At 44.5% G+C, this 25714-nt stretch overlaps 1 protein-coding gene across 3 annotated transcripts; it reads right to left on the bottom strand.

The window, feature by feature from the left end:
* LOC120932641 (hepatitis A virus cellular receptor 1 homolog) lies at window positions 1–25222 on the bottom strand. Of its 3 annotated transcripts, none has more exons than XM_040345171.1 (7): window positions 25118–25222; window positions 20125–20475; window positions 7760–7858; window positions 6230–6294; window positions 6027–6138; window positions 4498–4528; window positions 52–188 (listed from the first exon to the last, which is right to left on the bottom strand). In XM_040345171.1, the coding sequence occupies exons 1-7, from the start codon at window positions 25164–25166 to the stop codon at window positions 119–121; spliced, it is 777 nt and encodes a 258-aa protein (XP_040201105.1). In that variant the 5' UTR covers window positions 25167–25222; the 3' UTR covers window positions 52–118. The 3 variants fall into 3 exon arrangements, with proteins under 3 accessions (XP_040201106.1, XP_040201105.1, XP_040201107.1); XM_040345173.1 differs by having other exon boundaries at window positions 20365–20475; XM_040345172.1 differs by lacking the exon at window positions 6027–6138 and having other exon boundaries at window positions 1–188.
* Window positions 25223–25714: the final 492 nt, after the last annotated feature.

The following is a 25714-nucleotide window of genomic DNA, read 5'->3' as shown; positions in this document are numbered from 1 at the left end:
CGGCGTATCAGGAGAAACGCCGTCGTATCTCATTTGTTAATCTGGCCCCCAGTTCCAAATCAGGGACAGCCTGAGTAAGCAGAAGTTTATTTCAGCAAATGATTCTGGGGAATGTCCATCAATCTTCAGTATAAATGTTCTCCTCTGCCGTAATCCCTGAAGCAGCCAGTTCTGTCATTGGCCCAGCACTGCAAAGGGAGAGGGACACTACGTATTACATGCACACTCAGAATAAATTTGTATTCGTTTTTTTTTTCACAGTTACTTTAATGTTATCAGTTTCCATATTCACTCCAGCCGACTGTACAGAAATAAGTGGCAGCATGGCGTTGTGCTTTAACACCTGGCTGACACATAAATGTGTACAATCAACACTGGGATTGCATTCTTTTGGCATAATAACCTAACCATGCTGTCACCAACAGCTCCAGGTCACCTTTTAAGTTTGGAAACTGGGGATGAACTCCTGATCGTATGATCTGGTCAATTTTAGGAACAATATATATTATCTGCTAAAAATGTATCCAAAGATTGTGGTCCAACCAAAGACTAGAGCCCTTATTGGCATTTTACTACTATTCTGGGCTCCATTAGAGTAATGTACCCTCAATTTCTGTCATTTTCTTGGATGCTATGGTTTTACCAGACAAGAAGTAAGAGAACATTCCCAACAGTAAGCCCTGGTTCACACTTATGTGTCTGCATTTTTATGTGGTTTTCATGCAATTTTCATGCTTATCCATTAAAGTCTATGTTGCCAAAAACATACTAGCCCCCTTCTACAGGCATCACAGACAGGAGGTGGATCTTATAGCATTTAATAGGATCCTAGTTTTATTTTCCAACCTGCACCAAAAAAAAGAAGTATAATCTGATCAGTTGCTATGGGCAAACCTCTGCTGTCCTTAAAGTGGAGTTCCACCCAAACATTGAACTTCCGCTTTTTGGATTCCTCCCCCACTCTGGTGTCACATTTGGCACCTTTCAGGGGGAAGGAGGGAGCAGATACTTGTGTAATTTAGGTATTTGCTCCCACTTCCGGGCATAGGTCGCCACGGCGACCTAGGCAACGTCCGGCGCCTCCTCTGCCCCCCCAATGTCTTCTGGGAGACACACAGGTCCCAGAAGACAGTAGAGACCAGTGGGATCACGCAGCGCGACTTGCGCATGCACAGTAGGGAACCAAGGCTTCACTTCCTGATTCCCTTACTGAAGATGGCGGCGCCTCCACCCAAGAGCTGAGGGACAGATCGGCTTTGGGTGCTGACATCACAGGCATATATTAAAAGTCAGCAGCTGCAGTATTTGTAACTGCTGACTTTTATTTTATTTTTATCGGCGGAACTCCGCTTTAAGACTGGGTTCACACTGTGTGCGGCATGGCTCGCAGCAGGGGGTCCGGTGCATTCCCGTGCACTGCTTCAGGTCCGAATTTTTGGCTAAATTTGAACCTGAAACGGATTTAAAGATGCAAACGACTTTTCTGCAGTGTGCTCCACAGCCGCCCTGGAAATGTGTGAGCCGTCTCCATTAAGAGCTAGTCACACCCTCTTGTCATGCGAATTGCGAACATGCATCCAATTCACAATAGTGAACCCAGCCTTACAGTAGGCTTGAACTCAAAAAGTAAAGACTTGCTATCTTACAGTGAGCATCTAAAGGCGATAATTGTGCCTAAGCGGTATTCCACTGTTCATTTTCAGAATTTCTCTTGAAAATAGCAATGCACCTCCTGGTATGTGATTGTGTCAAGGCACTCCTTTACCTACAGCCGCATAGCTGTATACTGTATCTGCAGTGTGAGGTCATCTAAAGCTCACCATGCACAATCAATTTAAAATTTACACAAACTATGTGTAGCCCAGTATTTCACTGGTAGGAGAGGAGCAGCTGCAGTCTCATTGTACTGTTGCTGATGTGTGTGACTCCCCAAAAGACTTCTACACAGACACAGCCAGAGCCAGATTTAGACCTTGGGGGGCCCGGGGCACTACATACCGGTCAAGTGTTTTACAGATGATTGCTGGCAAAATATTACTTCCCAAGATACATTCAATAAAAGAAAATACGTTTTGAATATGCATTGTATTATTATTTATTTTTTCTAATTATATAAAGATTTTTTTAATATTGTTTTATATAATGTTTGTATAGCAGGGGGCCCCTTTTGTCAGGGGGGCTGTGTTATTTCCAACTCCATCCACTATAGGGTGCCCAGGGAACATGGATTACAAGAGATAGGAAAATAGTGATAGATAGTAGATTGAGGGAAATTTGCAGGAGCTACACCACAGACTGGCTGGAAAATGGCCGATAATAAGGGAGACAGGGCGCTACTATCCTTGAACTCTCACAAGCCGTTCGACAGTATTGAATGGATGCATATGTGGGCCACATTGAGAAAATTTGGGTTTGGGGAGGACTTTATCTCCTGGATTCAGTTGTTATACCACGCCCCCAAGGTCACCATCAGAGAGGCGGATAGAGTGTTCCAAGACTTTAGTTTGCATAGGGGCACTAAACAGGGATGCCCCCTGTCCCCACTTCTATTTGCCCTGGCCATTGAGCCCCTAGCAGGTCTCTCATCCAATCTAACACTGATATCCGAGGCTTCCAATATGGGGAACTACAGGAGAAGTTAATGTTATATGCGGACAACACCATGCTACTCTTAAGGGAAAACAAGAAGTCATTAATGAAGCTATGAGAGTGGTAGAAAACCTTTGGTTTTTATTCTGGGTTGGTAGTAAACTGGAATAAATCTTCTCTCATGTTCCTTGATGCAAGCACAGACCAGCAACTGCCAACGCTTCTTGATATCCCAGTGTCTGGGACCATTAAATATCTAGGTATACAAGTCACCCCTGACCCTTTAAATTATCTTAGGCTGAATCTCACTCCTCTGCTAAATCGTAGTTGTGATAGGATCAAGGTTTGGTCCAAGCTGAAAATGTCACCTGTGAGTAGGATCAACATTATAAAAATTATTCTTATGCCCCGAATTCTGAATCATTACCTCTGTGTTCCAATTTCTTATATGGCACTCCTCTACGGCCAGAGTGAGATTGGAACAGCTTCAACGGCCTAAGGAAGCAGGAGAACTAGCGCTGCCAAATCCTTGGCTGTACTACCTGGCCTCCCAGCTACAACACATAGCCAGGGCGCTCAACCCAGCCCCCGCCCCGGAGTTGGATCTGGCAGATTCTACCACTTCACACCTTACATTTACGATTAGGAGGGGGTAGCTGAGGGGTTGGAAGCTTTACAGTTTGGTAAATCAAACAAATTGTACCCCACATATAATTTAATGCAAACGATTTGGAATAAAGTCAGAACAGTACAACAGGTCACGGGATTTACTAAGTTTAGCCCTATATGGCATAATGAACGATACGCTGAGATAGGAAAACTACAATATAGTAAAAAGTGGCAGCAATACGGAATCAGCTACTTATATGAAATATTCCGTAATGGAGAGGAATTTCAGCTCCCCGGGTCCATGCAATTCTACTACCTCCAATTACAGCATGCAATAAAGGCCGAAAATGGTGTGGATGTCTGGGTTCAAAGCAATACTTAAACTTTTAATTATATGGCAGAGGTGTCCTCTTATAAGGGCTTTATATCTTGCAGCTACGCTATGCTACTTAATAAGTTCTTGCCTTATCTGACACAAAAGGTGATAGCTCAATGGGAGGGAGACAATGGGCCCTTTGAGGAGGAACAATGGGAGGAGGCACTTTCAGCGGTCTCTCAGTGCTCTCTGAATGTTGCCCAGTGCCTGTCCCAGTTATATATCCTGCTACAAGTCCATTATACACCCACCAGACTGGTTAGGATGCACCCGTTGCATGCAGGATCACGGCGACCTGATACAGCTGTTGTGGCTATTCCCTAAGTTGCCTGTTTACTGGACGGAGGTGATAGGGGTTATTAACCAAGCCTTTCAGGTTAAAAAAGAGCCCAAACCTTGCTTGTTAGGTATTACAGATGACGAATCACTTGAGGAGGTGCCCAGGCAGGCGATAGCCAGGGCCCTCTTTCAGGCCTGTGAACTGATTTTACAACACTGGAAGTCAACAGAACTCCCTACAGTGAGGGAATGGAAAGAGAAAATGGGTAACACTTCAAGACTGGAAAAACGTATCTATCAACATAGGGGCAGTACGGCAAAATTTGCCAAGCTCTGGGATCCATGGCTGAATGTACTCGGGTTGGCTCCGGTGGAGCTGGTATTGGATCGTTTACTATAACTGCTACTCTATAGCTGTATTCTTAGTATGGATGCAGAATAACCCACTGCACTTCTGTCACAAGTTGCTGTTTAAAGTATTTAGTGTGAAGATGCATTTTTTGGGATAAAAAAATAAAAACTATTTGAAAGAAACTTGTAGGACAATGTCACATTATGTTGATTTAAAAAAAAAAGTTTTGGTTGGACACAAGCTTTGGATACATTATTTTAATTATGTTCAACTCCTGTATCTTGCAGCTTACCTGACACGTGGAGTCTTAGCTTTTGCCTTATCTGTAAAACATAAGAGAATACAGTTAACGGTTTTCTCTATATCTCTATATCTCTTTATCTCTATATCTCTATGTAAACGAATGGCCCGTAGGACCCAGAAGCTCTTGAAAAGTATGAGATACTCCTGTTTCAGCTTCACCAATGACTCTTATGTCTAAAATCATCCTATGTCCACTAGGGGCATAGGATGACTGAGAAATGATATCTTGGATTGCTTTAACATGGGTCTGTAATTCGCAATGTATTCCAGGATGTCTGTAAGAACTATTTACAGGTTATTGATTCTGAACTCAACAGGTTAATTGAAAGAGTGACTCATTCAATGTGGGAACACAGACTGTTAGGTGTTAATGTCGTCTGCTACTGTGATGTAAATTAATCTAGTATGGCTTCTGAAGTATCTTCCATTGTGTGGTGCTAATTGACTCTGTATTGTGTGAAGGGCTATTGATGATAAATGTGTATTGCAAGTTAATATACAGTCTAAAGGTCAGATGTCTGACTTATCAGCTGTAGTTAATTAGCTCATGTAAATCATGTCTACTAAAGGAATGTGTATTGTATAGCAGGTGTCTATCTTGAAAGGTCATATCTCGGAGTCACCTTGTCTGGGTAAATGATTAGTTAATTAGCTCATGTAAATTAGATCAAGAGCTGGTGCCAGAAGGTCTACCCAAAAGATGTGTATTGGGCTCCTTGTGTCATGTTGTGGGTGGAGTTGAGTCTTTGTTCATTTTGTTACTAACTGTATATAGGAGCCTGCTTTTCTCATTAAATAGGCTATTCGTTTTGAAGCTCAAACACAGCGGTGTCTCGTTATTGGGGTTTTGTTTGCCTGACTGTGGAGTGTCGATAGCTGTCTAGGGATCAGAATGGAATATCTTAAACGGCGTTAACCCCTGTCCCATTTGGGGTTCCGTTACACTCTATATCTCCACACAGTATATTTAACCATTTGACTTCTGCAAGAATTATCCCTCTTCATGACCAGGCCATTTTTTGCGATACGGCACTGTGTTACTTTAACTGACAATTGTGCGGCCCTCCGATGCTGTACCCAAATAAAAATGATGTAGTTTTTAAAAAATGTTGTGCTATAAACAAAAAAGACCTACAATTTAGATAAAAATATTATATTTTTACTTTCTGCTATAAAACAAAGAAAAAAAAAATATATATAATGTTTGGGGTTCTAAGTAATCTTCTAGGAAAAAATACTGATTTTAACTTGTAAGCGAAAAAGGTTTAGTCTTTAAGTGGTTAAACTGATTTTAATACCACTCCAAAAAATTATAAAAATTGTGTTTGGGTACAGTGTTGCATGACCGTGCAATTGCCATTCAGAGTAGCACTGAAACCTGAAAATTGGCCTGGGCAGGAAGGTGGTGCCTGGTACGATAGGCGAGTGGTTAAATAAAATTTGATAGCCCCTTTATAACATTGCATAAGTGCTATATTAGCTTGACAAATCAGGATTACAAAAAAAAATTGTACTCACTTCTGTATACTAGTATAGTTGTAAATGCGATTGCTATTAGGATAAGGATGGGTATTAGGATATATAATATTCTTGTATTACTTTGGATCTCAGCACTTGGTGGTGTGTTTATCTAAAACAATACCAATAGTACACTTAAGAAGAGAAGAATATATTCTTGGAAAGTATTAAGACAATTCAATTTGTTTTTAAATACAAATTACCTTCAATGGAGTCATAGGGTTGGAATTGACAGAAGAGTAGCTTATGGTGTCATCATCGTGATTTTCTAAAAACATGAAAGAGCAAGAAAGGGTTTTACAGTAGCTGGAATGTTGTGTAGACTCCAAAAGGGTAGATTTTTAGCTGGATTCAGGTAGGGGCGCGCATCTTTAAGGCGGCGTAGCGTATGGCATTTACACTACGCCGCCGTAAGTTAGATAGGCAAGTGCTGTATTCACAAAGCACTTGCCTCCTAAGTTACGGCGGCGTATCGTGAATTGGCCGGCGTAAGCACGCCTAATTCAAATGAGGATGTGGGGGGCGTGTTTTATGTATATTACTTGTGACCCGACGTGATTGACGTTTTTTACGAATGGCGCATGCGCCGTCCGTGTACATATCCCAGTGTGCATTGCTCCAAAGTACGCCGCAAGGACGTATTGGTTTTGACGTGAACGTAAATGACGTCCAGCCCCATTCACAGACGACTTACGCAAACAACGTAAAATTTTCAAATTTCGACGCGGGAACGACGGCCATACTTAACATTGACTAGTCCAGCTATTTGATTGAATTACTTTACGCCTGAAATCGCCTTACGTAAACGGCGTATCTTTACTGCGACGGGCGCACGTATGTTCGTGAATAGGCGTATCTAGTCATTTACATATTCTACACCAAACTCAATGGAAGCGCCACCTATCGGCCAGCCTAAATATTGCACCCTAAGATACGACAGCGCAGGCTGTCGTATCTTAGCTAGGTTTAACTGTATCTCAGTTTGAGCATACACTTAAACTTAGGACGGCGCAGATTCTGAGTTAGGTCGGCGTATCTACGGCCTAACTCTCTCTGAATCTAGCTATTTGTCTAATTCCTGGACCTGGAATTTAAAGCAGCCCATAGATTATGCAAAATTCCTTGATTCCCTCAACAACACAGTCAGAATCCTTCACGCAACACCATTGTGTTCGGTTAGCGGGGAGTCTTCCCAACAGTAATCACATAAAAAAATTGGACAGCCTGGTAGTACTGAAGTCGACTTCAGCACAATCAACGTGCTCATAAATGGATCGAAATTTGGCCTGCCCCTGCTAAACCCGGCCGAATTTCGATCCGTCTATGGCCAGCTTTAGTCACTTATTCATAAATACTTGTTGCTGTGACCTTGACCCTGTTCACACCAGTGCAACTTGTCATGCGATTTGACAGTTTTCATTGCTGGCAATAAAAACCGTTGCAGCAATTATAAAAAAAAGGTTCTTGCACTACTTTTTAGTCGCACAGACTTCTGTTAAATGAAGTCGCGAGCCGCAATGAAATCGACAGTGCAAATCGCACTCATGTGCGGCTTATTAAATCACACTGAAGTATTGCAATTTCAAAGCCGCACCGATGTGAACCAGGGCTGAACCAGGAAACTGGTATAATTAGAAAGACAGCAAGAGAAGCCCTTTTATGTCCTTTAGGGAAGGTGCACTGCAATTATGTCCTCTTTATTTTAAAGTTAGTTAATTGAAAACACAACCTACCTGAGCATAAAGGATCGTCTGCTTCTGTCACTGGGGGGTCACTTGTTTCTTCTTGTTTGTCTCTGTCATTGGATTCTGTGCTGGCATCTGATTTATCTCCTTAAATAATAACAGTGTTAAAGAAATACATGCTCAAATGATCACAAAAAATATTCAGTATTCTTAAAAATTGACCATTTGTCTTAAATTCCTCCTGAAAAAAAAAATCAGTCTTGCAGTGTTTGGATGTCTACACAGGGGGTACTTTTACATGCAAATATCATACATAAAATCATAAAATATATTAAAAGCACATGTAATCTCATGGGAAGCTTGTTTATTCTTTGCTTGTTAAAGTGGAGTTCCACCCAAAAGTGTTAAGGAGTCTGGCATGTCTTTTTATTTTGGGGGGGGGGGGGGGCGAGTGGATACCTAGTTTTGACAGGTACCCAGCTCCCACTTCCGCTGACGCCACCTAGGCAATTCCTCCTCTCCCCCTAGGTGGCTCCTCCTCTTCCCTCCCTCGCTGCAATCTTCTGGGACACATCACAGGTCCCAGAAGATTGCTTGGCCATTCAGAACAGGGCAGGGCAAAACAATGCACGCGCAGTGCACACCTGGCTGTGAAGCCACAAGCGTCCCCCTATCAGCATACAATAGGGCGACGGGAGATCCCTGCATCACAGATTGTGTTAATGCAGGGATCTGAAAGTTTTTTGTTTTGTTTTTCCGTTCAGCCCGCTAGTTGAACAAAAGAAAATACTTTTCTTGGCTTACACCCAGGGGTCAAGTCCTGGGGAAAAAAGTGTGGGAATCCCCACCCAAGATCCACTACCCCACCAAAAAAAAATTATACGCTCATATGCATAATTACTAAACCACAACTTTAAGCAAGTTCTTTCTAAATCCTGCGATAACTCGCGGCAGACCTCGCGACAAAAGCTTCCAGGAGACATTGCGGCATCGAGGAAGTGACGGAATACCCGCACACTACCCGATGAATCCATATACAGGAAGCGGCCAGTAACAAAAGATTACTAAGGTTCGCCTGCCCCTGACAGTGACTCGAGCTGGGCATCGCCGCTTAGTGAAGGATTGGCTCGGGCGGCTCGGCTGCTCTAGTCCTGCAAAGGGAACTGCGTTCCTGCTGTGAAAAAAGTGCAGGAACTCCGTTCCCACGCGTTCCCGCAGGGCTTGAGCCCTGCTTACACCCATAATGGCCGGAGTGACAAGCACAAGTGGATATATATAGATTGGTTGGTTGGTATGCAAACCTTTCAAAGCCTTTAGACCAGGTGAGAATGTGCAGCTAATTGCTGCGACTATATCAAATAAAACATATTGAATATGAGTAAAATTCTAATAATTTTATTGAATGTATGTTTATGTTTATACTAATGACATGCTTTATGTCTTGTATAATCAGATGTAAATTTAGATGGATGCGGCTCCCTGACGACGCACTCTTGCGAATTATGTCAGCTTCCAGCATCACCTACCATCTATTATCATGCATCCAGCATTCCTCCATGGTCTAATTGTATTTATGAAATTTTGTGTCATTTTTTATTATATAATATTAATACATTTTTGCACTTTCTTAAATTAATTTGTTTTTTGTGTGCTAACCTTACAAACAGACACACCATCTCCATTAACAGTTTCTTATGCTTTGAGTGAGCATTGTTTCTCTCATTTTCTTTTTTCTTTGGATTCAAAGCCAGTTCTTGTCACTCAGGTTATTATGGTAGGGTGACCACTTGTCCCGGATTGCAGGTGTGTCCCGGCCACCTTCATTCCAGGACAATACAGTGTCCCGGAATGTAACTGACACAGCCACCCAGGGCTGGACTGGGACAAAAGTTTGGCCCTGGACTTCATCAAGACTGGCCTACTTTGACAGGTCTCTCCTATGGCGGCCGGACAACTCCCGCACCACCCCCCCGGCCACCCAAGCCCCCTCTTCCCATTCACTAGCCGCCACTAGCTGTTCTACTTTATTAGAGTAGAACGGCTGGTACTGGTACTCTTATAGGCAGCACCAGTGGGGAAGCTAGACATTATTTCACCCGGGGCAAAGAATCAGTTCGGTGCCACCCCTTATGGGACAAGATTAGGCAGAAGTGAGAAACTCCCAGGCCATAGCTGTTGAGTCAGCTGTCTGTCCCCTCCCCCATGCTCCTCTGTCATTCCCCCTGCTCCTCTGGTCCTCCCCCTGCTTCTTTGTTCCCCCCTCATGAGCGCTGCGGGAAGGGAGAGACAGAGGAGCAGAGGGGGCCGCGGTCCGCTGTCACTGAAGCTGGCCCACTGAGCCATCGGCCCACCGGGAAACTCCCTGTAGTCCCAATGGCCAGTCCATCCCTGCAGCCACCCCATGAGCTAACGATGGAAACAGTCTTGTTTCCCAGCCCAGGGTGTTCGCCCTGTCAAATGCCCTGCAATGCACTGCACCCAACCAGGGCGCAGTAAAAGCTGGTTGTTAGAGAGCAGGGCTGGGAAGGCGGGTCCTTAACAACTGATGAGTCATCACCTGTCAATGGGCTTCCCCGCTGACAGCTATATAATAATAAAAAAAAAAATCTGCCAATAAAAAAAAGTGAAAAAAAAAACAGCGTGTCATCCCCCTCCCCTAGTCCATTCCAGAGCCTTTGGGGGATTCCAGATTCTGATACCCCCCCCCCCCTGCCTGCATGCCACCACAACCACCGCCCAAGGTAAGATGGGGACAAGGTGCTTTGGGGTGGGGGGGGCAGAGCCCAAAGGGTCTGGTATGGACTGGGGGGACCCCACTACGTTTTTTTTTTCAATAGTTGGCAATTGCAACCGTGAGTCAACTTAAATGTGATTTGACTCGTTTTTTTTTTCTTTTGAAATTTCATTTTTGCTGCAGCATGTTCTATACATGGTACAGATGCACCACTTTACAGGAAGCCTAAGGGAACCACCCAGGCACTATATTTAAAGGAATTGTTCATTTTTATTGTTGCACTTTAAGCATAAATATAATCTTCTGAAAAAACTATAATTTTAAAAAACATTTGCATTGATAAAATGTCCCTCAAGGCAGCCCCCTATACCCATATAATGGACAATTACTTGCATTTAAGCATCTTTTTTTTTGTGAAGGAAGGGGGTGTCCCTGAATGGCAGTTTGAAAATGTGGTCACAAACTTGCCCCAAATTGCAACAAATTAATTGCTGAGCAAATCTGAATAGCATCCCTCTTGCTAATAGCCAGTGGCTTCCCTCAACAAGTTTTATTAAGTGTAGAAACACAAGAGGTTGATTTTGTGTTCATCATCACATCAAGAATAAGTGTAAAGCCCTGTACACACGGCCGGGAATATCGTCAGGAAAAAAACATTGGTTTTCCTGAGGAGATTCTTTGCAAGCTTTCCTGCTCGCCGAATGTACACACGGCCATTCAAAAGAACCGCCGTCATATTTGATGCCATCACCGCCATCTTGCTATACCCTACACTGCCCTTGTAAGCTACCGCGCATGTGTCAAAGTCTCATCGAGCATGCGCGGGCTTACCGGTGACCAGACCTTTTTTTCTCTGAAAATAGGTGCAGGAACTCAACCACGACCCCGTTCAGATTTCACAAACAGTATAAGGGTCTTAAAGGGGCAATAAATACCAGGATTGCATTACATACAGAGTGCAGAGTTCAGGGGGTTACACACAGCGTACAGAGCTGCCACTTGTAAACACAGAAACCGGACTTCTGTGTTTACAAGTGATCGTGGTGAGCAGGTCCCCCAAGGGTCTGAGCCAGAGGTGGTGGAACTGAGTTCCCCCTGAAAAAAGCCCTGCCGTTGACAGTTAAGAATATACACGCGCTCGATTTTCTCGGCAGGAAAACACTGCTGAGAATCCAGACGAGAAAACAGAGAGCAGGTTCTCTATTTTTCTCGTTGAGATTCCCGGCAGTTTTCCTGACGAGAAACCATACACATGCACGGTTTTCTTGGCAAAAAGCTCTCCCAGTAGCTTTCTTGCCGAGAAAACCATGTGTGTGTACGAGGTCTAAGGCCCCATACACACGATAGAATCCATCCGCAGATAAATCCCAGCAAATGGGTTTCTGCGGATAGATTCTATGGTGTGTACACGCCAGCGGATCTCTTTCCGCGGAGAAATCTCCTCTGGGATGGATTCCAGCAGATCGAATATTTGTTGTGCTGCACAACGAATCCATCTGCTGGAATCCATTCCAACGGATGGATCCGCTCGTCTGTACAGACTTACCGGATCCATCCGTCCAAAGGGATTCCCCGCACGCGTCGTAATGATTTGACGCATGCGTGGAATTCCTTATATGACAGCGTCGCGCCCGTCGCCGCGTCATAATCGCGGCGACGGCGCGACACGTCATCGCCAGAGGATTTCCGCGCGGATTTCAATGGGATAGTGTGTACACTCCATCCCATCGAAATCAGCGGATATCTTTCAGAGGATTTATCCGTGGAAACGGTCCGCTGGACCGTATTCGCGGATAAATTCTCCCGTGTGTATGGGGCCTAAGTCCCAATTCCACATTTCAAGTTAGAGCCCTTTTACACTGAGCTGCCCCGGGCTTTTAACCCCCGCTAGCGTCCGAAAAAGGGTTTAAACTGCCCGCAAAGAGCTGCTACAGCGGCACTTTGCCGGCGGTTCGGCGGCGCTGCCCATTGATTTCAACCGGTCCTAATGCGCTCCAAAGAAGCTGCTGGCAGGACTTTTTCTGACGCCCTGCCAGCGCACCGATTCAGTGTGAAAGCCCTTGGGCTTTCACACTGGAGTGAATGGAGCCGCTGTTTCAAGATGTTTTGCAGGCGCTATTTTTAAGGCTATAGCGCCTGCAAAGCGCCTCGGTGTGAAAGGGGTCTAAAAGTATAACCAAAGGCAAAACTATTTTGTTTTGGTTTTGGATAGAGTAAGGGGTTGTAAACCTCAGGCCCCGTACACACGGCCGAGGAACTCGACGTGCCAAACACGTTGAGTGCCTCGGTGAGTTCAGGGATGAAGCCGCCGAGGAGCTCGGCGGGACGCCTTCTCCCATAGAACAACGAGAAAATAGAGAACATGTTCTCTATTTTCTCGACGAGTTCCTCGGCAGCTCCATCGGGCCAAAACTGTACAGACGACAGAGTTTCTCGGCAGAATCCGGGTTTGACCGAGTTTCTCGGTGAATTCTGCCGAGAAACTCTGTCGTGTGTACAAGGCCTCAAGGTTTTTCACCTTAAAGGGGTTGTAAAGGTAAAAAAAAATGCATTCTATGCGTTAAGGTGAAAAAACTTCTGACAATACCGGCCTCCCCAGCAACCCCCCCCCCCCCCGTTTACTTACCTGACCCCGCAATGTCATCTTGGCCAGCTTCACGGCTCACTCATTGGTCGATTGAAGCAGCGCAGCCATTGGCTCGCGCTGATGTCAATTACAACCAATGACGCAGTGCGCCGGGGGGCGGGGCCGAGTGATACAGTCGGTGGCTATGGCCGTCGGCTGTATCACGGGAGTGCGCCCGCAAGGACTCCATACAATGCGAGCTCCCTAGCATGGATGTGTGGAGTTCTTGCGGGGAGGAGCTGAGACAGCTGCCGAGGGACCCCAGAAGATGAGACAAGTATGGAGCCGTAGTGAAGCGTAGGTGGAGTACAGCATGACAGGGTGTAGGTAACTTGCAGTGGGGAAGAGGTTAAAGGAATGGGGGTGGTCAGTACAGTAGGAGACTTACTTGAGTGGAAGAAGCAGCAAAGGGGAGGAGTTGGCTGGATTCGTTGGGAGAGAGGAGGAGGGGGCGGCAGCAGCAGTCTAGGAGAGGAAGCCTGAAGGGAAAGTCCCGCCCTCCCGCCCTACTTTTAGGAGGTAAGTAGGTGGTTGTTGGTTATGGGGTAGCGGTGTGTGCCCTGACGTTTTTCTAAAGAGAAGGATGGTTGGGTACAACGGTAGGGGCACGTTTCAGGGATTGAGTCCTCCTCGGTGGTCTGGTGTCAGTCTGGACCACCAGGGAGAAGTGGGTGGGTCTGTGGTCAGCTAGGGTCCTCGAGGCGGTGGTTGCGACTGGGGACATGTTGTTAGCTACGAGGGTACCACAGGCCCAAAAAGAGTGATCAGTGGGTTGTCAGGGGGCTGACAACCAAGGAGTGGTAAAATGTTTATTTAAAATGTTGTTGTTTTATATATTTGGGATTGGGATATATATATATATATATTTTTATATATATATACAATTATTTTGGTTATTTTGTTAAATAAAGGCCGAACAGGCCATTTTAATCCAGCAGGTGTCAGTGTGGTCATTTATAGAGAGTTAAGTGGTATATGTATTTGTGTTGGTTGGTGCAGTAGGTTATCCGGCTGCCCTAGTCATGGATCGGGGCCACACTGTGCAAAACGAGCTGCACAGTGGAGGTAAGTATAACATGTTTGTTATTTGTAAAAAAAATCTGGGAGTCTCGGCCGTTGACGTCACCGCTCGGCTCCCTCCTCCTTCCCCCGCCGGGCCAGTAATAGAGCGCAGTGGGTGCCTCGCGCATGCACAGTAGGCATGAAGCCATAATGCTTCGCTATCAGGTTCCCTTAGTGGCTATGGCGGCGGCAGCACCCGACAGCTGATGGAAACATCAGCTGCAGTGCAGACATCGCTGGACTCCAGGACAGATAAGTGTCCTATTAGTCAGCAGCTGCAGTATGTGTATCTGATGGCTTAAATTTTGCAGCGATTGGGGCCTACAGCCAGGAGATTTCTTAGAGATCTTGGAGGGATGAAATCTCCAATCCTAGTTTTCATAAGTTTCGGCACACTGATTGGGCTGTTGTGTGCTAGGCTTTTATTGTGATCTGACTAGTGTTCTGAGCTCCACCTCATCAGACAGAGGAGGTCTCTGTCCAGGAGTACAGATGGGAGCCAGAGTATGGGCTGCCGAGTGTATAGACCAAGCAATGCACGAGCTTAAAGGAACCTATTTAGAAAATAAAAAACAAACCTTTACAACCACTTTAACGTTCTTTGTATGGAAGATAATAATAGAAATGTTTTTTGTTTTTTTTTCTTTTCTCTTTTTTTTTTTCTCTTCTTCTTCCACCCCATGATCTCTTCTTAAATTGGAGAGAGAGGAGGGGGAGGCTCCTCTGGTAGGTAGCCATCACATAGAAATACAAATTAGAATTTAAATAATGTAGTGCACTGGGATACCCTTGATTAGGGAGATGCGTTAATCACAGTTAGAAAATGGGTTATTTTTTTTTTTTTTTCTCTTTTTTTCTCCTCCCCCCCTACCCTCCATGCCTCTACATACCATATTAGTACCAGTATCAGGAAACATTCCGTATCGATTTATACATATACTAGAGAGGCTGTTTTCCCTCTTTCTGCCTAGGTTCACACTGCTGCGAATTCAAAATCGCGGCAAAATGCGCAATTTTACCGTGATTTCGCCGCGATTTTGCCACGATTTCGGCCGCAATTTAATGTAAATCGCGGCCCGAAATCGCAAAAAGTAGTACAGGAACTACTTTTTGAAATCGTAGATGCGGCGTCGCACTGATTAGGACAGTGCCATTGCCGACAATTGCCGCCGATTTGAGACGCGATTTGACATGTCAAATCGCATCTCAAATCGTTCCAAATCGTACCCAGTGTGAACCAGGGCTTAAAGTGAATTGGGGAGAATGACATGTGGGATCATAAGGAGACCATGTATGTGTTGTTATATGTATGTCAAAATATAAATGTAATAATGTGAATGTGAATGTTAAGTTTTTGTCAAAAATATTTAATAAAAAATTTTATTGGAAAAAAAAAAAGTATGGAAGATAAACGCTGAAAACCCCTGCGAGGGAAACTGATTAGTTTTGTTTTTTGAATTTTCTTTTAATAAAAATAGGTAAGAAAAGCCCTTAAAATCAAGTTAGTGGGTGGCTAGGTCTTAATGCACTACCACAGGGGTTGACAAATTTGCTTGGAATCTAGGAGCCAGCTAAAAAAGTTAGGAGCCAGAAAACGCACCCCGTCCCGACGAGCTTGCGCGCAGAAGCGAACACGTACGTGAGCAGCGACCGCATATGTAAATGGTGTTCAAACCACACATGTGAGGTATCGCCGCGATTGGTAGAGCGAGAGCAATAATTCTAGCCCTAGACCGCCTCTGTAACTCAAAACATGCAACCTGTAGAGTTTTTTCAAACGTCGCCTATGGAGATTTTAAAGGGTAAAAGTTTGACGCCATTCCACGAGTGGACGTAATTTTGAAGCGTGACATGTTGGGTATCAATTTTCTCGGCGTAACATTATCTTTCATAATATTAAAAAAAATGGGGATAACTTTACTGTTGTCTTATTTTTTAATTAAAAAAAGTGCGCTTGCAAGACAGCTGCGCAAATACGGCGTGACAGAAAGTATTGCAACGATCGCCATTTTATTCTCTATGGTGTTGGGATAAAAAATATATATAATGTTTGGGGGTTCTAATTAGAGGGAAGAAGATGGCAGTGAAACATTACATTTGAATTGCTGTTTAACTTGTAATGCTTAACTTGTAATACCAACGGCCACCACCAGATGGCGCCAGCTTACACATCTGGTGGTAATAACTTGTAATACCAACGGCTCACCACCAGATGGCGCCAGGACCCTATTTCTAGTCGCCATGGCGACCTGGCGCCCGGGATTTGTCGAGCCCTGCACTACCATATAAAACAAGTTCTCACATGTATTATATACTGTATATTAACTACTGAACCACTTCAATACCAGGCACTTACGCCCCTTCCTGACCAAGCCAATTTTCAGCTTTCTGCGCTGTCGCTGTTTAAATGACAATTGCGCGGTAATGCTACACTGTACCCAAACAGAATTTTTTATTAATTTTGTTCCCACAAATAGAGCTTTCTGTTGGTGGTATTTGATCGCCTCTAGGGTTTTAAATTTTTCCTATACAAATAAAAAAAGACCAAGCTATTTTGAAAAAAATACGTTTTTCTTTTTTTTTCTGCTATAAAATTTTGTAAATAAGTAAGTTTTCTCCTTCACTGATGGGCACTGATAAGGCAGCACCAATGAGGCGGCACCAATGAGGTGGCACTGATGATGGGCACTGGTATGCGGCACTGTTATGCAGCACTGATGGGCATTGATAGGCGGCACTGGTGGGCACTCATGAGTGGCACTGATAGGTGACACTGATGGGCACTGAAAGGCTGCAATTGTTGAGCACTGTTGAGCACTGATAGGCAGCACTGCTGGGCACTGATAGGCATCAATACATGACACTGACATGCGACACCGATGGGTATCCCTGGTGGCACTGGCAGGGATTTTGGATGGGCACTGGCAGGGATTTTGAGTGGGCACTGGTTGGCAGCTGCCTTGGCACAGATTGGCATTCCCTGGTGGTCTAGGGGGCAGAACTGGTGGTCCAGTGTGGATGCCCATCCCTGGTGTTCATGGGCGGCATGCTGGTGGTTCTGTGCGGTGATCCAACTTCACTGATAAACTATCAGCACATACCCCCCCCTGTCAGGAGAGCAGCCGATCGGCTCTCCTCTACCCGCGTCTGTCAGACGCGAGTGAGGAAAAGCCGATCAGCGGCTCTTCCTGTTTACGTTGTGATCAGCTATGATTGGACACGGCTGATCACATGGTAAAGAGCCTCCACTGGTGGCTCTTTACCAAGATCCGTGTAGCGGTGTGTCAGACTGACACACCGCACCACCGATCGCCGCGATGCGCAGCGGCTGTTATCCTGCAGGCCGTCAATAGACGTCAGGATAACGAAACCACTTCCAGGACGTCAATTTACTATTGACCACTAAAGGAATTTTTTTTTAGCTAAATAGCTTCCTTTACCTTACTGCAGTCCTGGTTTCATGTCCTCATTGTTCGTTTTTGCTCTAATCCTTCTCTGTTCTGAACACTTCCTGGTTGTCTGTTTCCTGATGAAAAAAGTCATGGGAGCTTTCTCTCTGTGGTCACTAATCAAGGAGGTGTGATTACTGAGTGTCTAAAACCCCTCAACACCAATCAGTTTCATTTTACAAACCATCACTGCCCTGTATTGGCTCTGTGTCTTTGTACATCACACAGCATGCAAAAACAAAACTGAAACTGTAGGTACATTATATGATTGATTTTTATCTATTTTTAATCATTTTTAAAAGGAATAAATTAACTATTATGTCTCTATACCCTGTAAACAGTAATTTCAGAAAAAAAAAATGTACCCCCTTAATGTCCAGACCATTTTTTGCGATACGGCACAGTGTCACTTTAACTGACAATTGCGCGGTCGTGTGATGATGTACCCAAACAAAAATGACATCCTTTTTTCCCCATAGAGCTTTATTTTGGTGGTATTTGATCACCTCTGTGGTTTTTATTTTTTGTGCTATAAACAAACAGCGTAAATTTTGGGGGAAAATAATGATTTTACTTTTTTCTATAATACATATCCCCAAAAAAAATTAAAAATAATGTATTGATCAGTTTAGGCCGATATATATTCTTCTACATAGTTTTGGTAAAAAAAATAACAATAGGTGTGTATTGATTGGTTTGCACAAAAGTTATCGTGTCTACAAACTATGGGATAGATTTAGGGACTTTTATTTAAATGTTTTATTGTTTTTACTGGTAATGGCGGCGATCTGCAATATTTAGCAAGACTGAGACAAATCTGACCCCAATTGACACTTTTTGAGGGCCAGTGACATTATTACATTGATCAGTGCTATAAAATTGCACTGATCAAAGTAAAAATGACACTGGCAGAGATGGAGTTAACACTAGGGGGCGATCAAGGGGTTAACTGTGTTCCCTAGGTGTGTTCTAATTGTAGGGGGATGGGCTCACTGGGACATGACAGAGATCACTGTTCCCGATCACTGGAAACAGTAGATTTCTGTCAGAATGGGGATCTGCCTTGTATACAAACGCAGATCCCCATTCTGCCTCTGTACTAGGCGGTCGCGGGGCGCCGGCGGACATTGAGTCCATCCGACCCACGGGCACACTCCCGCATTGTGTAGCGGTCGCAAAAGCACGCTGCCAGCAGCACGCGTCCGCAGCTGTCCAAGCTGCTGTACATATACAGCGATTCGAGCAGGAGAGCCAACCTGCCGCAGTACAACTGCGAAGGCTGGTCCTTAAGTGGTTAAACCAAAAAGATGGACAATTAAGTAGTAGAGAGGAATTTTGTATCAAAAGAGGGAGTTCTGGGAGCTATGACCTGTAGGCCACTTTCACACTGAGGTGCTTTACAGGCATTTTAGCTCTAAAAATAGAGCCTGAAAAGCGCCTCTCCTGTCAATGAATGGGCAGCGCTGCCAAAGCGCCTGCAAAGAGATTCGGCAGTGGCGCTACATGGGCGGTATTAACCCCTTCTTCGGCCGCTAGCGGGGGTTAAAAGCGCCCCGCTAGCAGCCGAAAAGCGATTCTAAAACTACGGTAAAGCGCTGCTAAAACTAGCGGCGCTCTCACCGCCCCATTGTGAAAGTGGCCGTAGTGTACAGGTTTTTTTTAAGTAATTAAATGAGTCCTATGGTCAAGTTAAAGACATAGGGCCATATTCTGAGTAAAGTTACGATGGAGTAACTCAGGATACTCCATCGTAACTCCCTTTTTTGACCCGTGTATCTATGCTCCTGATTCTCAGAATCATTTTTGCATAGATACACTTAAGATCCGCCATCTGTAAGTCACTTACACTGGCGGATCTTAAATGCAATGACGCCGGCCGCCGCTAGATGGCATTTAAGTGAAGGAGTCATTTGCGTATGCAAATGATCCTTCTACGCCGATTCACGAACGAGTTCGCGTCGCGTAACCGTCGCTAACGTCGTTTGCGTAAGCGGAAACTTACCCCTGCTATATGAGGGGTAAGTTTCCGCAAGTCTCGCGTAGGCCATGTTACGGATGGCGTCGGGTCCCCGTCGTGTTTTTTCGTCGGATACGTCGTTTACGTAAGTCGTTCTTGAATACGACTTTATGTCAATGACGCACACGTCGGCGTCATTGACGTTTTCCGCCGAGAACTGGAGCATGCGCACTGGGCTTTTTGCAGCCCGGCGCATGCCCAGTTCTTTTGTATCGGGGGCGCGCTTCATTTGAATAGAAGCCGCCCCCTTGGAGATCCGCCAGGCTACGCCGGGACACTTACACTCCGCTGTCCCAACTTATGGAGCAAGTGGTTGGGGAATACAACACCTGCTCCAGTAAGTTGGGACAGCGGAGTGTAAGTGCCCTAAGCGCAGCTAGCGGATATTTACTCAGAATATGGCCCATACAAATATAGTGCTGGTTGTTCCGGAGTTGTCTGCAGATATCACAGCAGATTTATTGGAGTTGATGTTGGACAGATTAGTTTCCATTGGTTAGTTATTTCTAGACGCATTGTACTTACTTTCCTGAACCTTCACATTGTAAATGTTCTTCTTGTCATTGAACCACCCAGAGATCTCCACTCTGCAGCAGTATATTCCTTTATCTTCCTTAGTCACATTAGTGATGGTCAGTGACACGTTCCCTTGCTCAATATTTCCCAGTAATTGGTATCTATTAGATGTCTTCTCAGTCAATGTGCTGCCATCAGTCTTAATGATAACATTATTACAATAGGTCGTCAATACAGATGTACAGTCACCTCTTCCCCAGCACATGGTGGTTCTTCCTTTGTCAACAGAATATATGCATTGTAGAGTCACTGTATCATCTTCTACTGTCCAGATTTCTGGTTCTCCTGACACCAATACACCTGGAAAGATAAATCAATATAAATCATTCTGTAACTCCAGTCAGAAAAACAAAAACCTGTTTTCTGCCAATGACAGCAGCCATTGTCTGCCTGTAAAACATTTCCCACCTGTGCTCCGGTTCCTGTCCTCTGAATCCCCCCCCATACAATATGACTGATTTACTCCAGACTGACAATTACATGTTGTTTCTATGGAGCCTATCTCCGTCTACTGACACATCTGAACCACACAGAACCTCATGAGTGGTGTCTAAACACCTAGATGTAGATGGAAGAAATCAACAGCACTCCATTTAGGAGGTGATTTGCACCGTGTTTCCCCCGAAAATAAGACCTAACATCATTTTCCAGGAGGGCTGCTACTCCGAAAATAAGCCCTAGTTTAAAATGCTTGTAAAATCCAATAATCCACTCTATTACAGTAGTATATAATGTACAATGTGTGGGTTTCTGTAATATAATTCAGAGGAAGAGGGTTTTGGCGGGTCACAGAAGTGCAGAGCGGCGCTATAACGGAGGTATTTGGCACAATTATATTACAGAAACACGCACATTGTACATTATATAATACTGTAATAGAGTGTATTATAGGATTTTACAAGCGTTTTAACTCAAATGACACTGGGGATTCCTGTCAGGCAGGGAGAGAGAGGGAGAGAGAAGACAGATCATTACATGGTAAGACCTACCCTGAAAATAAGCCCTACTGTGTCTTTTGTTGTCAAAATTAATATAAGACCTGGGCTTATTTTCAGGGAAACACAGTTATGCCCTGTACACACGATCCGTTCGTCTGATGAAAACGGACCGATGGATTTTTTCATCAGATATGCGATGAAGCTGACTTTCATCAGTCTTGCCTACACACCATTGGTTAAAAATCTGATCGTGTCCAAGGCAGTGACGTAAAACACTGCTGAGAAAAATGAAGTTCAATGCTTCCGAGCATGCGTCGACTTGATTCTGAGAATGCGTGAATCTTTGACCAATGGATTTCCCCACAGACGATAGTTTTTTTCTATCGTTTTTTTAACTATAAGAAAATTTAAAACAGGTTCTATTTTTTTTCACCGATGGGAAAAAAACTGATGGGGCCCCCACACGATCGGTTCGTCCGATGAAAACGGTCCATCGGTCCCTTTTCATCAGACGAACGGATTGTGTGTACAGGGCATAAATGTAAATATTGACCAGCCACCTGTGAAAGTGTACTCACCCCTGTAATTAGCTGGAAAATCGTATATTTAATTTCGATGATGTCACCGCACTTGCGCACTTCTGTCCGTCAAAACCACCATTTCAAGTTTGCCGGGTTTTCAATTTCTTTGTTTCTGGCACTGAATGTGAGCGAGCTTCCCCTCTGTCCGGCACAGAGGAGAAGTCTTGCGTTGATATAGCCCTTCTCCTGTTCCTGATACTCCCCCCCCCCCCCCGTGTGACTGAACAAGACGTCACACAGGGGAGTGACTGTGACTGCAGCCGTGTATCATGGTTTCCCGTGGTAACGTCAATCCACATCGAGGCTTGGTTACGGTGCTACGGCGCATGCGCGAGATTTAGAACAGGGAATCAGGAAGGGCGGAAGCGACATCAGATAAGGATTCACTGAGCAGCACTTACAATGATGATTTCTATACCTGGAATCCGATGCATGCATAGAACGAGCAGGATTTCAGAGGCTCCTACTGCGCATGCGTCGGGCAGGAATCCGACGCATGCGTAGAACGAACGGAATTTCAGAGGCTCCTACTGCGCATGCGTCAGCCGGGAATCTGATGCATGCGTAGAACGATCGTGATTTTGCCAGCTATTACTGCATATGCGTCGGCCAGGAATCTGCCGAATGCGTAGAACGATCGTGAATTCAGAGGCTCCTACTGCGCATCCGTCGGGCGGGAATTTGACGCATGTGCAGAACGATCGGGATTTCAGGGGCTCCTACTGCGCATGTGTCTTCCGGGAATCTGACACATGCGTGGAACGATCGAGATGTTGCCTGCTCCGCATGCGTCGGCGGGAAACTGACGCGCACGTAGAACGATCGGTATTTTGGCGGCTCCTGCTGCGCATACGTCAGCTGAGAAGCCGACGCATGCGTAGAACGATCGGGATTTCAGAGGCTCCTACTGCGCATGCGTCGGCCGTAAATCTAACACATGCGTAGGATGATCTGGATTTTGCCAGCTCCTACTGCGCATGCGTCGGTGGGGAATCTGACACATGTGTAGAATGATCTGGATTTCAGAGGCTCCTACTGCGAATGTGTCTTGCGGGAATCTGACGCATGCATAGAATAATCTGGATTTCAGCGGCTCCTACTGCGAATGCGTCTTCCGGGAATCTGACTCATGCGTAGAATGATCGGGATTTTTCCTGCTCCTACTGCGCATGCGTCGGGCGGGAATTTGACGCATGCGTAGAATGATCAGTATTTTGGCGGCTCTTTCTGAGGTCCCTTGGCGCCTCTAGCGGGTCTTCCCCACATCAGATAACCCCCCTTGGAGAAGTGCCCACCCGGGGGGTTACCTTGCGGGCGCGCTCCTGTGTCATTTATTCAGCGTCCATAGCAGCTGAATGTATGGCTCGGCCCCGGCGTTATTGGATTTGATTGACAGCAGTGGGAGCCAATGGCCATGAATCTATTCAAATAAGAGCCGGGTCCCCGTGGAGAGAGGGACAGCGCGTCCCCACCGATGGAAATTCGGAGTTTAGGTAAAGGTGAAAAAACACAAGGATTTACAACCCCTTTAAGCTGTATATGTGGAAGCTGACAAGCTGTAGGCTTTCTCAGCCTGGTAGTTACGGCCTGTATATATTGTATAGTTAGTGCCGAGACACGTCTAGGTTTTGTTTTACTATTTTTGTTCCTATTTTGTTCTGTATATAACACAAATTAACAATGCACTGTTTGTCACTACCTCACTGAATTTGGTATCTGTGCCTGAAAGACTGCTCATCCCAGGGAGCTTTGCACCCCCAGGTTACAATATCTACTTGTTCCATTGCCATAATATTCTTTTTTCCTGTAGCAATATTGCATCCCAATGTGTTTGCCTGCAGTGACCTTTTAAGGCTTATTTTAGCCACAACCAAGGTGTTATGCCCATATACTCAGACAGGGGCAGGCTGGGCCGGGGGGGGGGGGGCAGAGTGACAATTTCCCCCGAGGCCGCCCTAACTAATGTTCAATATGGCCGGCAGCCACTGCCTACTACTATTTTTTTTTCTTCTCTAGGAATTCTGGATGGGGACACGGCCACGGTGGCCGGCCAGCCGCTGTTGCATTCTGGGAGTTGCAGTCCACGCTGATGCTCTCGGTGTTGAGAGCAGCCCAGAGGAAACTACAAATCCTGGAGTCTTAGAGGCCCGGACCAGGAGAATCACCCTCCAGGAGGCTGTGGAGCCAGTTCACACCTGTGCGAGGTGGCCGCGGTGCAGTTTTGAAAGGGGTCCTGTGCATTTTTGGGTCCAGTACAGGTGCGAATTCAGGGAAAAATTTGCATCTGAACTGGGAAACAGAAACACACAGGACTCCAGACTGCAAACCGCATGTGAACCCAGCCTTAGGGCTTGTTCACACAGCACTTGTTTGTAGATCGTTGTGTTTCTGCACCAGAATAACACCAATCATCGCAAGGGTACACAGCACAATATTTTTTTTCTAAGTACCCTATTCATACTTAAACGCAGTCTTTTGATCCGTGGTTCGGTACAGAAATCTTCAACATACCAGCATTTTTCCATCCTGTACTGCAGGTCTGTTAATAAATATATATATGTAATCTGTTTGGAGGTGGCATATTCACTTAAAGGGGCAGCTTCACATAACTATTTAATTTCTACAATTTAGGTTGGCGCAATTTTTTTCTCACAACTTTTTTACATTTTGTATGAGTGTCTGAGCTGCATTGCATAGAAATGAATGAAATGCCAATATGTGCATATATATTTTTTCTGGAGATAAATGTTTCACTTCAAGCTCACCTCATTCATCACATATATATGGTGAATACACTAGAGAACTTCTATAGCGGGACCTATACATTACTATGAAATATATTAGACAATGTGGCTACTAGAAAAATATTGCATTCCTTACAAAAGCATCAATTTGTTAACCATAGGAATGGTACTATAAACTGCACCTAATCACTAATCCTACTAAATGTTTTAACATTTTTAAATCTGCAGTCTTTATTATAACAATGCCTGGTGATCCTGCCAAAAGCTCCTGATTCATCAACTTCCCGCTAAAGGTTGACAACGCGCTGCTTTTGTCTCCTACCTGTGTTGTCACACACTCTCCCAATGGAGACTACAAGTGTCTGTACCGATGCGCATTCCACTGTTGTGGCCATTAGTCAACCTATCCTGAGAAATGCCAAAGAAGTTGCATAAAATCAGCAGCACTGAGGTAAAACAATGAAAAAAAGGTAAAACAAAAATGATTGTGAATAAAAAAATGGCAGTTGTTGATATGCAGTTCTTTAGCAAACTAAATGTCATTCAGTTAAAGTTTACATATACTTTTAAGAACGTTACATCTCATTTGGAATGATTCATGTTAATGCAACTACATGTTAATGGCCTCACACTGTTTTCTAAGCTCACAATGCAGGGCCGTGAGAGATGGAATACATACCTGGGAGTAATAAGATGAGAGCGAACATCCATTGACAATATGGACCCATCCTGAGTGCTGCCAGTGTGAAGTCTGGGTTGTCTAACTCACTATGTTATAAACACTAGACCACACATGAGGAGGAAGTGACTACAGAAAAAATATAACATGAAACATATTTTTGTGGTTAGAAAAGTGGGCCCCCGACAGAAGTTGGAGGAAATTTGCAGGAAATTAAGAAATGGCTCTTAAAGTGTATCTAAACCTTGCATTCATTTTCTTTTTTATAGTTTAGAAGAAGCAATGGGTGTAAATAGCAGGTGGTGGCGCCTACTTAAGTGTAAAATGAATATAAGTGTGCATAAATAACAAACCAATATATCCACCTAAGTGGTTAAATTATCACGTAGTACCAATCCAAATAAATAGGTGAATAAAAAAAAGAAAATAAATATCATAAAAATATATATTATAAAAAATAAAAATAGAGATGAATAATAAATATATATAAATGTGCAATACAATGCTGGTGATTATCCTTGAATATATAAAAAGTGCAAACAATGTGTATCAAAAATAAGTCCAGTTTCCAATCTTGCTTCATGCAAAAATTAAATA

Source organism: Rana temporaria, chromosome 3, assembly GCF_905171775.1.
Source record: "Rana temporaria chromosome 3, aRanTem1.1, whole genome shotgun sequence".
NCBI lineage: Eukaryota > Metazoa > Chordata > Amphibia > Anura > Ranidae > Rana > Rana temporaria.
This window is presented reverse-complemented; position numbering and strand designations above follow the sequence as displayed.

Bases quoted from the DNA above. Each gene is read 5' to 3' on its own strand.
- LOC120932641 (XM_040345171.1), bottom strand. From the start codon at position 25,166: ATGGGTCCATATTGTCAATGGATGTTCGCTCTCATCTTATTACTCCCA. The intron at 7,859-20,124 runs GTAAGTACAATG...TTATTATTTAAG, and splicing joins CAATGTGAAGGTTCAGGAAA to GAGATAAATCAGATGCCAGC. The intron at 6,139-6,229 runs GTAATTTGTATT...GTATTGTTTTAG, and splicing joins ACCCTATGACTCCATTGAAG to ATAAACACACCACCAAGTGC.